The following is a 14,143-nucleotide window of genomic DNA, read 5'->3' as shown; positions in this document are numbered from 1 at the left end:
TCCTCTAAGGCTGCTCCCTGACTCATAAGAACTGGAAAGGGCACCATGGGCCATTGAGACCAACTCCCAGCTCAGTGCAAGGATCTTGAGCTAGAGCATTTATTTATTTAGCCCTTGAGGTTTTTAAAGTGTGCCTATATGTTTTGTGCTCCATACATCTTATCGTCTATGTTGTCCAACTTATCATCCATGTTGTCCTTCTCTGAATCTGCTCCAACTTGTTTATATCATTTTTAAATGAGGTGCCTAGAAATGAACACAGTACTCCAGATTAAGAGGTCTGACTTGCATAGAATACAGAATCCTTCCCTATGCTCTACTGTAGATCAGAATTTTTATCATTTGTCACTGCACAAGTGTCAATGCCAGAATTTTAGTTGTGGTATGTTTTCAGTAAGAGTTGATAAAGACCTTTACTGGTAGATCCATGATGTAATTCACAATGCATCATAGGCTAGGACAGGATGGATATATACACACCTGACAGAGAGGAGGTGCTTCATAAAAAAGAACATGCAGATTTGCATGAAATTTGTATATGCTAATATGTATGTAAAACACATTTAGAAATTCACCAGCATCTGTGGCTGGCATCTCCAGAGAATGCTGTAAACTATTTCTTCTGTAACTATAACCAGTCCCTCATGGTTCCAGAAAGTTTTCCACAAAGATGTCCCAAGTCTGATGAAGTTCTGGTTAGGATTTTATGAGTACATGTTATGACTATGAATTTCATTTGATCTCCCATCCCAAAGGGAGCCCTGGTGGTACTGTGGTCACAAGGTTGTGAGTTTGATCCGAGGGCTCCAAGGTTGACTTGGCCTTCCATCCTGTTGTCTTACTGTTCCCACATAGTTTAGTGCAGTTTGGGTTGTGCTGTACAGATCTCCTTGAGCAGAGAGAAGGGATTCCTTTTCAGGAAAAGGCTGGGATTATGTTCAGATTTAAGCAGGCTGGCAATGGGCAACAAGATAGAATCATAAAATCTTAGTGATGGAAGGGACCACAAGGGTCTTATAGTCCAAGCTCTTGCCATGCAGGAATACCCAACTAAAGCTCTCCTAAAAAATACCCATCCACCCTCAAGATGGAAGAACAAGGGGCACAGACAAAAACATATTGGACATGGAAAACATGGCAGATAAGCTAGTACAAAAGTCCCTGGAAGATTTTACAAGACAAGAATATGTTTCTGCTAGATATAGGATCCTAACGGCTCACTTTGGAGTGAGTAGTCCTGTTTCACAGTGGAGAGTGACAAGCCATTGCAGCTTGAGACAGATGATGGTTGTGAGCCACTGTCAATTCAAAATACAGTGGTCCCTTCCCTTACATGGGGGATCCATTCCAGACCCCTCCATGTAAGGGGAAAATTGTATGTGCTCGTGCCCCATTGAAAATAATGGGGCATGTGCACGCAGCGCAGTGCACACCATTCATTAAATTCTACCGTGGCTTCAGCGTATGCTGAAAGCCACGAAAGTGAAGCCTGCATATGGCGTGGGCTCACTGTAATAAGCAGTTTGCCAACCCTATTGTGTATTTTGAGAGTGTTGCATGGCACCAAAGTATCATCACTTGCCTTTGTATGTTGCGTATTGATGCAAGCACTGGCTAAATATTAAAGGATTGGGAACTGAATGAAGATTTGAGGACAGGGAACATATGATTTGTAGGTTAAGAAAAGTAAATATGTGTTGGCAATGTTCTCCCTTATATTATTATAATATTCCTTCCCCCCACCCACCCACCCCCCAAAAAAAGCTTGGTGCTCTCCAGGTTTTTAGATAAATCCATTATTATCAACCAATATGACCTGTGGTCAGGGATGGTGGAAAGTGTAGATAAAATGCTTGATGGGCAATGGATTGGGGAGGAGTAGGTTGCATCATCATGAATACAACCCCTGAAGTATTTTCAGTTCTGATCAGCATGTACTTCTAAGGGATAAAAGCATGTCTGAGGCTGGCTGAGAGAGAAAAAAAAAACCCTTGCTGTTAGCATTTCTGTATTATGATGACTGTGTGGAAAATGCTGTGCTTATCATCACAAGTATGAGTGAGGCTTACATTTCCCTAGAGATACATAGTGACCTGCAAATGACCCAATATAATCAGTAGAGGATATGGCTAATGCCATCTAGAATTCCTTCAGGATTATTATCACAGAATCAAATACTACTGGTTCAGTTGAGAGTGTTTTTATATGGCCATGTGAAAGGAAACCACTTAGTCCCTTCCACACATGCTCAGGTTTACATATGTGCAGTGGAAGCCATCTTCCAGGTTGCATGGCCTGGATTTCAAGGCAGTTTTTATCAGGGAAAAAATTCTTAAAGCAACTTGAAGAGGTTTGTTCAGAATACTCCAGTTTAGAAATTTAAAAATACCCACTGCAGACTTAGATCTCTGCTTATGCTTCTCTGAATGAGAGCCTTAATTGTCAGTGGGGCTGTTGTCTCCATCGGAGTAGGTTGTCCATGACACTTGCTCTTTATTCCACTATGGGGAGCTACTAGCTCATGTATTAAATTCTGTCAAATGTTAACTGGAATGCAAAGCACTGCTAAAAGCACACGTTTTTATTTGATTTATTCATTTTGATTCTAATGAACACTGTACAGTACATGAAGAGCAAGAAAGTACTGCAAGCTTTTTAAAAATAGCCCAGAGGCCCATAGTGCAACACAAGGAAGATGAGAATAGAAAAGGCAAAATGCAGAAACATGGTACACATGTGCATACTTGTGCTGATGCAGGGATTCCTTAGGGGCTGCAGGCCATGTTGCAAATACAGTAGAAGAAGAAGAAGCAAGTTTGAGAAATAATTTAATGATGCAAGTATACAAAGGAAAATAGAACCAAAAGAGAAAATGGCAATTTGGAGCCAAAATGGTAACAGTCCGTGGTAGCCTATCTGTTGTACAAGATATATTCAGAGCAGGCAGCAGACACAATCTAGTATTGAACAGGCAGTTTGGGACAACATTTCTTGGATTATTAAATTTATACCACACTATTTGATTTGCATGTAAAGGAGTTTACAAAATCATCATTGTTATTTCTAACAGAACTATAAAGGAGCATATGCTCCAGAAAACCTCCAAACTTCAAACATTTAATATCAGTTAATGTCAAGTACCATGTCCAAACCCAGAATATTAGTCTTTTACACATGTCAGCATTTACTGGCAAGCTCTGTCCCCCCAACCCCAATGGCCAAAAAGACAATATAAGAAAAAGTTTTGAGGCAGAATTCAGCAGTGGTCATCTCAGGTAGAATAGCAGGATTTGATGGAACTTGTGAAATAAGAATCCTCTTCCTCACTGCATGCCGCTTTTCACCCTCAAAATTGGAAGGGTGAAGCTATGCAACCCTCTAGAGCCAGTTTTCTTATAGCACACATATATCTGAAACAGCAATATAGAGAGAAGAAATAACATCCTTATGGCACAATTATTGCAATCTGTTTTAGCCAGTGGAACAGAAATTCGCTCTTTATCATATCATATATATGCTATTTTATATCCCATTAAATATCTTACATCACAAGTAAAAAAATGTGGAAAAAGTCCCTACTACCACATGTGGTGGATGTGTCCAGAATAGGAATGTTTTTCAAGAGACAACATTAATTACAGAAAAATGATTTATCAAAGCATCCATATATTGCATCAATCACTAGTTTTGATGTGGTAAATAGATAAATGCATAAGTTAGTTAATTAATATTTTAGTTGGTCCTAAGTGGTAAGTGGTAAGAAAAAAACAAAAATATTAGAAAAATTAAAATGAGATTTTTACAGATTCTTAGTATAAAAGAATTTGGTTTATTGCCATTAAATATACTAAGTTTAAATGACAAAGAACCCAGTTGCCTTTTTCAGTTTGGTGAAAGTTTTATTTATTTTACTTTTTTTTTTCAGGAGAAGGAAGAACAGTGTGTACTGTAGTCATCTGTGGAAGGATACATGAATTTAAATTAAAGTGTAGCAAGGAAAGAAGACTTCAGTACTGAAACTGATGATTTACATGTTGGGATCATCTCCACTGGAGTGATTCTTTTATGTGTGAAACAAATATAGAGGAGATAGAGAGTAAGAGAAAGTATTGTTTGGCTGTTGCATCATTAATTTCTTGTTCTGCAAAATATTTTTGTTTCTGTTTCATGTTTTCTAGGCAGGAAACTTACATCCTCTACAGAAAATCATGTTTTCTGAGCAGAAAATGTCATGTTATGTGCAAGAAAACATATGGTTTCATTTTGGGATTTTGCACAGAATAGTGCTGAACTGCAAAGATTCCCATTGTGCAGATTTCTCGTCATTTTTATTGTCTCCTTTTTCATCTGTTGTTCAAAGATTTGCAAATATTATTTTCATCTCTAGGTCACATGTACAGTTGACCCTCCACATTTGCAGCTTTGACGTTTGTGGATTTGATTATTTGCAGATTTGATTAACATTTTCTGTCTAGGAATTTAGGTCCTCCAGTGTGACTCTGTGGCCAACTTATATCAAAAGTTGTGCTTGAAGAACTAGAGATTCCTAGAGAGAACACTTATCTAGGCATTTGTAGCTACTCCAGCACAGTTCTGTGGTCAGCTTCTGGTAAATGTTGGCCATACAGTTGTGCTGGAGGACCTAGGGAAGCCTAGAGAGGTATTCTCTCAGATTAAAATTAGCAGGGTGAGGGGGTATTTACATTATTTCCACTTCCATGGGGCTCTATGTCCTTAACCCCAGTGAATGGGGTAAAGCAGGATTTAGTCTTAGGTTCACACATCTCTACAAGCCTGAGCCAGTTTTGGGTTCCAATTCTTCTGCTATAGTGCTCAGAGGCAACAATATAGTTCAGCTTTATATTTTCTTATTCCTGGTCCATCATTAATAATAATAATAATAATAATAATAATAATAATAATTTTTATTTGTATTTTCCCACCTCTCCCAGATGGATCAAGGTGGGATTACAGTCTGTTAAAACACATAAAAAACACATCAATATAAAATACATTTAAAATACATCAATAAAAATAATACAATTAATCTTAAAACTGAGTCCTCGTCGAGTGGTAATGCAGTAAATTCATCCAGTGGTCTGAGGGTGACGCTTACACAAGGTCAGGTGGGTAAGCTCATCAGAAGAGATCCATCTTAAGAGCCCTCTTGAACGACTCTAAGGAAGTAATAAGACAGATCTTCTCCGGAAGATCATTCCACAATTTCGGATATAATCCAGGAAACATGGTTTAACACAAATGGTAGTCAGTTGCTAGATATGCTAGCAACCAAGTGGATTGTTTTCTTGTTCTGTTTGTACACATAACACTAATTATATCTTGGCATAGTCTTGCAAACCAGGACAATGACTTAACATTGATTTCAAATTCTGTGTAAACTAGGAACTCTAGTTAGCTCTAACCTTTGTTACAGTCCATATGATATATAATCACAGTCATGTGGCAGGAAGGACTTGTTTCAAGAGCACCACTAACTGCCAGTCCTTTTCTTGGCACAATTCAAAGTGCTGGTTATGACATTTAAAGCCAGATACAGCTTGGGTCCAGCCTATTTGAAGGATCCTATCTCCCTATATGAGTCTTTTTTTATTTTATTTTTTTATTTTTATTTTTTTGCTCTGAGATCTTCATGATACACCCTTTTCATGTTCATTTAGTGGGAACAAGAAAGAAAACCTCCTTGGTTGCTGCAGCCCTAGGGAGCAAGTATGATTCCTGTTTGTTTTCCATCAACTGGCAACTAAAAACTTTCCTATTCTGTCAGACTCAGGAATTGACTGTCTTGAGCTTTTACATAATGTCTTTTAATGAATTTTAAAGGGTTTTAATACTATAGATTTTTATTAAAAATAAAAATTCTGATGTTTTGTATCTTTTTAATCTATGCTAGTTTTACTAAGTTTGTAAGTCGCCTTAAGTCCCATTGTTGGGACAAAGGCAGCATTGTCATAGTGGTAGTGATGATGATGAGGAGGAGGATAGCAAGGAATTTAGGCAGTCCCCCAGTTGCTTAACTGTGGTTGTATGCCTGCGAATGTTACATCTGCACCTGCATAAAGCAAATGTCATTAGTGCAAAAGTAGTGCACAGTTCAGCATCAGCCCTTGGGCGTTTGATGTCTGTTTGAATTGGAGCATCATGAAGCCTAAGCCTCGAGAGGCGACACTTCACTGTGAAATGAGGAACATGGAATTCTTTTGAATAGATTTACTGAGCTTTCTCTAACCTAATTCCACTTTCCCAAAAATGATTCCTCTTGTTGTGTGATGGTATTATGCTTGAAAACATCTGCTAGAAATCACAGCAAAACAAATAAGCAACCAAGCATTTTAATGAGCTTGACCTGATATTTTCTCAGAACTTCTTATGAGCTTTTTTTCAGAAATCAACTTAAGATTCTAAACTGGTATCTGAAGTATGGTGAGGATCACAAGATGAATGACTCTTTGCTTGCATTGCATACACTGGTAGGTTATGCAGTTCACAGGTGTGTTGGCATTAAGTGCAAGCAACAGCAAAAGGAAAGTAAATTCATATGGTCTAATTAGATGTTACAGCATGCATGTGACTGCTGTTGATTTACATTTCCCCAGTGATGCCTAGTAAATGAAACGCAATTCTGTTGTGCTGCTTTTTGTTAACCTGTTATACATCATTGGGGAAAACCATGAGTGTGCCACTGGTTAGCAGCAGCAATGTGTCCTCCATAGTACCAGCCTAGGCACTTAGTTCAATATTTGTTAGTTGACATCTTGTCCTGTTGTTCTGCATGCCTATTTTTCAATTTATACTCTGGAAAAAGATTGGGCAATGATCAAAAGTTTTGGTCTGCTAAGATCAATGAGCACTTTCTCTTTCAAGGAATCTGTAACAATTTGTTTTTATTTTTAAGTTAGGCATTACATCAGATGGGGTTCTTAGTGAATAAGCTGGTGAGTTCTATCTATGCTCAGATTGTTGTGTTTTGTCTCTTTAATCATTAATCTTTTTCTTCCAACTTGTAGGGTGTAAATCACACACGCACACACTTACTGGCCTGGCAAGCTGCCTGTTTATAAGAATAGACTTAGTATGGTTGTTGCTGAACTTCCATCAATCCAATGGTGCCTGCAAAAAGACAGTTTCCTGTCCCAGTTAGCATATTATACCGAATATGGAGTGGAGAGTATTGAGTAATTTCAGTAGACACTTAAGCTCTAAAATCAGATATATATCAAAACTTTGGCTTGCCATGTTGCGTTACAGTAGATAGTCCTAATCATTTTATAGAGACAACATATATAAGTAACTATGTGAGACTAAAAACATCAACATCACATGTGTGTATGTTTGTGTGTGAATTAGAAGTTTCTACTTAGCATGTTTGCCTCATCAATTAAATTTTTGAGGGGGCTACTGGGCAATACATTAAAGTGTAGTAGGTCAGTGCCTCCTCCTTTAAAATAATCTGCCACCAAATTCTTTCCCCACAGATACTTTCTTCTATAGGACTTCCTCACCTGTAGCTTGACAATGTGAGGTGGCATGCGGAAAGATTTAACATGGCACCCTGAGTGGGGAGGCAAGGGGACTCTAATTGCTCATATTTATGGAGGATGCACCATTGTTCTGTTAGCAACATATGTGTATGTAAGTGTGCCTTATGTGTGTATGCTGCTTTTGAGTTAGGGCAAAGGGAAGTATTGTCTAGCCCTTTGCACTCTGTCAAAATCTCACACCCAGCAGCCTCTGGGACTGGCTCCTGGTGAAACTGCTGCTTATTGATGGGGAGTAAGAGAGATGAGAAACAGTTCAGAAAATGAAGATGTGCTGGTCCTGGGCTCCCAGGCTAAGGAAAAGGAGAATGTATTACTCAGAAGGAAGGGTGTAAGATAAGGAGTGGTTAAAAGCCTGCCAAGTATTTGACTTTAATGTAGCCATACTGAGTTTGAAGTTAATTAGACTGTGTACTTTATTATTTCTATAGGGATTTTTTTTTTAAAAAAAATAAAGTTACTGTTTGTTTTACGGCGGTTGACTCTGACTGGATTGATTACTATAAACTCTAAAGAAGAACTTTTGCAGAATGAATTGTATTTAGCTCTGTGTGTAAGCAGTCTTAAATCACAACCTGGGAAAAAAGAAGAGGTTGTTGTTGTTGTTACCAGTCTCTTCTATATTCTGTCAGCACATTCTCTAAAGTTGATTGTCCTGCATAATTTCCCTCCCAACCTTCATTCCAGTTCCTTGTTTTATTTCCCTTTCCTTTAGACTGCTGATCTTTTCCATTTTATGTGTGCATTTTCTTTCATTTTAAAAGTTAAATCTTACATTTGTGCCTCTTTTGTGACCTTATATTACCAAAATCCTATGCACAGCTCGCCTGACATATGTCCACTCAAGTCAGAACACTTTTTATTCTCTGATCCCTTGAATTTACATTCCCATGTGCTACATTAGAAGGTTGTGTTGACACTAATGAAAAAAGTGGGATATAATGCAGAAGGTCTCATTAGATAGCACTGTTCGGTGATAATTTGATGCTCTAGCTTAAACAATCTGATGTGCTTTCTGTTACGGAAAGTGTGGGCTTTCCTTAGCAGTGTAGCCCAGAGGGGGGCATCTCCCCAACCTAGCTCTTTCCAGAGAGCCTCGTTATAATGTTGTGTCATCTGGGACATCAAGAAGTGAGGTTGCATCACTCCCAGTGTCAGGGAGAGGTTGCCCTTGAACGAGAGGTTAATAAGTACAGTTACAAGCAGAACAAAGGCTGCATCCACACTGCAGAAATAATTCAGTTTGACAACACTTTAACTGCCATGGCTCAATGCTGTGGAATTTTGGGATTTGTAGTTTGTTATGGCACCACAGCTCTCTGGCAGAGAAGGTTAAATGTCTCACAGAACTACAATTTCCAGAATTGCATAGCATCGCACCATGGTAATTAAAGTGGAGTCAAACGGCATTAATGCTACAGTGTGAATGCACCCAGAGTGGTGTTTTTCCCTGAAAATTTGGGGAGGTCAGTGAGGATCTAAAGGTCATCACTTGGACCTGTCCCCGCAAAGGGCCACATGTGTCCCACAGGGATACAACTCAAGGAGCATTATAAATTGATGTTTAGAAGGTACAGCTTTTCCTTCATAAAGGCTCAGTGCTAAGATCCACCCGCCAGTTAAGTTCAGTGAAGAACACCTTTTGACAGAGACTACTGCTGTGTACCTGGTATGGCCCCATGTGTCTCTGGCTTTTAAAGACATCATTTCTATATCAGATCAACATTTTTAGGGGACACAGTAACAGAGGAAGGTTTTCTATCTTTTTGGATCATGCTCAAGTGTTACTCCTCTTAGCTGGATCAAATTATTTATGTTTTTTGCATAAGCTTCTTGCTTCGCAACAACACACAACATTGATGTACAACATCTCAAATATCTAAAACATTTTATATATAAAGCATTGAATCACAGGTTTCTATGAGTGGAACTCCATCCATGGATCTCTCTCACTGGAGGAAGACAGAGAATAATTTCTGCTAATTCTTCCTCACCACTGTGACACATGAAAAAGTTCTTGAGAGGTTGGGAGACCATCCAGAGCAGCATGAAACAGGACCGAAACATGTAGCACATTATGTTAGCAGTGCCATGGGATGCAGTGGCTGCTGACTTTGACCATCACAAAGTCAGCAGTTCAACTCCCAAGCTCCGTGTGTCGGACTGAGTTCCCATCATTAGTCCCAGCTTCTGCCAACCTAGGGGTTTGAAAGCATGTAAAAGTGCAAGTGGATAAATATGTACCACTTTGGATGGAAAGGTAACAGCACATGATCACAAAAGTAATCTTTGACAATGCTGGCTCCTTTGGTTTAGTAACAGAAATGAGCACCGCACCCTGTAGTCAGTCACAACTTGATATTCATGTCAAAAGGGAAACCTTTACCACATTAACACTGGAATAGTAAAGAAATTTAATTGTTCAACATTAGAATGTTGTTTAATTTGTTAATTAGTTTACTAAATTAATAAATTAAAATATTTTTAATTACTAAAAATGGCCAGTAATGTATTAAAGTCACAAGAGCCATTAGTAACTGCTCAAATGCAACATTGTTCATGTTTAACAATGAAAATAACAAACTTTTTAAAGCATTTTGAAAAATTTTAACGAAGTAGGTGTAACAAATTAACTGAATTATTTTGAAGCTCTGGAGGTGACACAGCAGATTGCAGAAGAGGAGGCAGGGTTACTATAAATGCTCCCAAATTTCTCTAGCATTATTTCATTGGTCCTTCAAACAGACCTGTAAGTTTAGCTAGTATTTTTACTTCCTTGTGGGAGGATAGGAGAATGAGGTAAGCTAGTCAGGGATGAACATTTTCGTGAACTCCAGTGATTTCTAGTAGCTCAGTAGTATCTATTTTGACTAGTGATGGCTTTCCAGGTGGATACCCCAACTCTAAGCAAGTGTTTTTAAAACTTGAATTTGCAAGCCTTTAAAAAATAAAAAACTTGGTGATGCCTGTGTTGTGTCATCTACTAAAAGGCCTTATCATAGTGAGTATGGTGAGTATATTGAACCACGGACTTTCCTGCTTTTACTCTTGGTCTGTCAGTTACCTTAAATTAGCTTGTCATGACATCATGCGGCTAAATTTTGCACATGAAATGTTACTTGCAGGTTTAATTGTTCCCTAAACTTTTTATAATGTTAGAGTCCATTTGTTTTCTTTTTAACATAAAGCTTAAATTGTTCCTTTTATGTATGCTTCTAATGTTTTCCTTATCTCTTTCTTTCTCCCGCTTGTGTGATTTGCCTTCAGTTCCCCCAGGAGTGATACAAAATGGAGCTCGTATTCTGAGTAGAGGAATCTTCCCTGGAGTTAGACCACTGCCAATAAACCCTATTGGAAGCATGGCTGCTGCAGTAAGGTAAGGATGCTATGTTTCTGAGGAGTCAGTGGCACAGCTTTAAACTGTGTGCCACTGCTGTCTACTTATTTGGATTGCTACCTAATGAAACCCTGCATGATTCCTGTTATCTCTACGGTTATGGCTACAATTGCCCAGATGACCTTGAAATGAGAAGGGCTTGGATAAATTTGCCACTAATATAGAACGCATCAAGACAGATTAACCAATAGTCCACCCTACCCAGTAGTGCTGGTTGTTTATTTCCATTTCAAGTGAGACCAAGAGAGATTTTTTTTTTTTACTCTATGATTGTGCACCATGCAACACACAAGTTAAAGCAACTTGTCAGATTCATGCAAAACATTCAACAGCCTACAGATAAATGTATCTATCCCACACTTACGTATCTCTTTGTCAAATGGTGAGTCTAGCAAGCTATTCTCACAGAAATATTCGTTATCTTTGACAAAGGACTAAACACCAGCTTCCACATCTATAATTTCATAGATTTTAGGAAGTTTTAACTCCAGTCTTAGATTTTGATCTTGTTTGCCATTCACACAATTTAGGTTTACCATTGGTGAAATGCTTTAATGCAGGCAGTCTTTTTGATCACAATAATTTATCGACACACTAATGCCTTTTTCTGTGCTTGCAGCATGTGAATAATGCAAGGTTTGTTTGGATTTTTTTTTTTTTTTTAGCTTTTAGCTAAATATTTGACCAACATGCTGAAATCCACTTGTTTGGTTTTTATCTTTTGTTGCATAAAATTTCATAGTTGGATCCCATTCAAGCCATTTATAAACCGTTTCTTTCAGCAATTCATTGAACTAATTGCATTGTTTCCTAGTTTCTGTACATGCTCACTTGGCTGCTGGCCCTTGAGCCAATTAGTAAGTGATCTTGTACAATCATTTCACCTTCCGGTGTCCAGCCCAAGGTGCAACAGGGTGGGGGTTGTTTGGATAATGTGTTTTATTCAAAAATGCTAAAACCAAGACAAATTTGCCACTTGACATGAGGAAAGATTAGCCATGGGAGATTATGTCATTATGCTGCTGTTGTCCTTTTGGCTTAAACCACATTAATAGATCTTTTGTTTGGACTAATCTGTAAATGGAAATACACTATTTTTAGTGGTGTGACTCATTCTTATCTTGCACTAAAGTTACTCAACAGAAAATGGGAAGGGATTGACAGTTCTGATTTTTACTTTATTCACACCATTCTTTGTCACCATTATTTTCTTCATTTTAGGCTGCTTTTCAGAAATGTAAACCCATACAAATTATTCAAATATTTTTTTAAAAAATAATAATAATGCAAACCATTTTGTGCAGGCATAATAAAAACAAATAGCTACAGAATAATTGCATGGGGTTTTCACCTCATGTTAACATTCCCCATAAGACTAGACATTGCTGTAGCTCAGTGGTTACTGTACTAGTACATGTTTTTAAACCATTTTAATTCTGTCTATAGCCAAGAAAGAAAACATTCATAGTAAGGCAGCTTAGCAAAGCAGCTCTGAAGCTTAGACTCTAGATGAGATGATACACAAGGAACAAGAGGTGAAGAAAGAGGTGAAGAAAAGGCAAGCTCATGCACCACATGTTATAGTCACAGTTCTTATCATCTGGGAAACACAGGTAGCTTGATGAAACAGTTCCAGATGGAATACTAACTAGTTAACAGCTGAGGAAACCAAAGACAGCTGGTCTCAGCAGCAACAACAGAAATCTAAGAGACTCAGCTTTGAATCAGGAAGTCCTAAGCCTCTGTTTTTGCCTCTTCTGTGAACTCATTAAGTGGCCTCACACAAATCGTTCTCGCTCTCTCTTAGCCTTAGTACCGTGTTTCTTCTTTGTACTGGGGAGACATAGCCATGTTAGTGTGGAATATCAGTATGCAAAGGGATCTTGTAGCATCTAATATTTCCTCGGAAGCAAGGAAGTAAACCAAGCCTACAAAAGATTACGCTACAACTTCTTTCATGCAGTTAGTCTCAAAAGTGTTTCAGGATCCCTTGGCATACTCCTATTTATACTGTTATGAATAATAATAGTGACTGATCTTACAGGGTTGTTGTATTGATATATACAGCGGAATGATATAAATTGTGTGGTGGAAAATGGCTTCTTGGACACTCCATGCCTACTCATCCCCTTCACTAGCAAAGGTAGAAAAAAATGAGAAATAAAGTACAGTGGACCCTCCACATTCACTGTTTCTAAGGGCACAGGACCCCTGTAAAAGTGGGAAAACAGCAAATAAAAAAACACTTTTTTTATTTGAGAGAACACAGCCACTAATGGCAGCTTTTCCATGGCACAAAAGGGAGCAGATCTTTGCCACTCCTTTTTGGGCTGGGTTCAAGTTGGATTGGGGCCATAACATATGTTTGTCATGGCCCCAATCTGTCTTCAGAAGGGGGTTGTTTGAACCCTCCCCTTCCTCCCCATCTGTTCCCTCCCTTAATTGTAATCTTTTCAATGCTAGGTGAAGACTTCATTATTCTCCTAGGCTTTTAGATGTTGGTGGTTTTTTAAAATCCTTGCACAGCTGTTCTGTTCTGCTGTTGGATTTACTTTCACTGCACTTTTCACTTTGTGGGCATTTTTAATTTGTTTCAGGGTCCATTATACCTTTATATTGTATGGTGTTCACCTTTGTTTTGCAGATGTCCCAGAGAGCTTTAGCCAATGGGCCATATAGAACCATCATTATTGTTATTTGCCATCAAGTCAGCTTTGACTTATGGCAACCTCAGTGAATGTGAGATCTCCAAGAGCCTGGTTGTCAACTGTGCTGCTCAGGTCTTGTGAATTCAGAGATGTGGCTTCCTTGTCAAAATCAATCCACCTGTAGCACTGTTTGCCTTTTTTTCCTACTGCTTTCCACATTACTGAGCATCAGTGTCTAATGAAAACTCATTAGTATCAAATACATTTAAAATAAAAAAGTAAGAGCCTAAGTTGGAAGAGAGGGTGTTTTTGATAAGCCATACCCCCGGCTTATCAACAGGACTCTCAAGACCACTGCTTCCAGGCTCCTGTTTCACTTTTCATTTGGCAAAAAGGGGATAATTTTCTCAGGGGCTTTGTTGCTTGCCCACTGCTAAGGATTGCCTCCTGTGTCTTGACATCACATTTACTGAGCACTAGTTCATAAATAAGCAAAAAAAAACAAAAAAAAAAAACCTCTAGGAATGAAATCATTTTTTGTT

At 38.4% G+C, this 14,143-nt stretch overlaps 1 protein-coding gene across 3 annotated transcripts in view; it reads left to right on the top strand.

The window, feature by feature from the left end:
* Positions 1-14,143, top strand: part of FOXN3 (forkhead box N3) — a 170,432-nt gene that overhangs the window by 140,688 nt on the left and 15,601 nt on the right. For all 3 annotated transcript variants that reach the window (XM_089522374.1, XM_089522373.1, XM_089522372.1), the window contains one exon: positions 10,824-10,932. In XM_089522374.1, the coding sequence (XP_089378500.1) occupies positions 10,824-10,932 (109 nt within the window). The remainder of the gene's footprint in view (positions 1-10,823; positions 10,933-14,143) is intronic.

This window comes from Sceloporus occidentalis, unplaced genomic scaffold, assembly GCF_023333645.1.
Source record: "Sceloporus occidentalis isolate IW3139 unplaced genomic scaffold, rSceOcc1.0.p SCAF_4, whole genome shotgun sequence".
NCBI lineage: Eukaryota > Metazoa > Chordata > Lepidosauria > Squamata > Phrynosomatidae > Sceloporus > Sceloporus occidentalis.
This window is presented reverse-complemented; position numbering and strand designations above follow the sequence as displayed.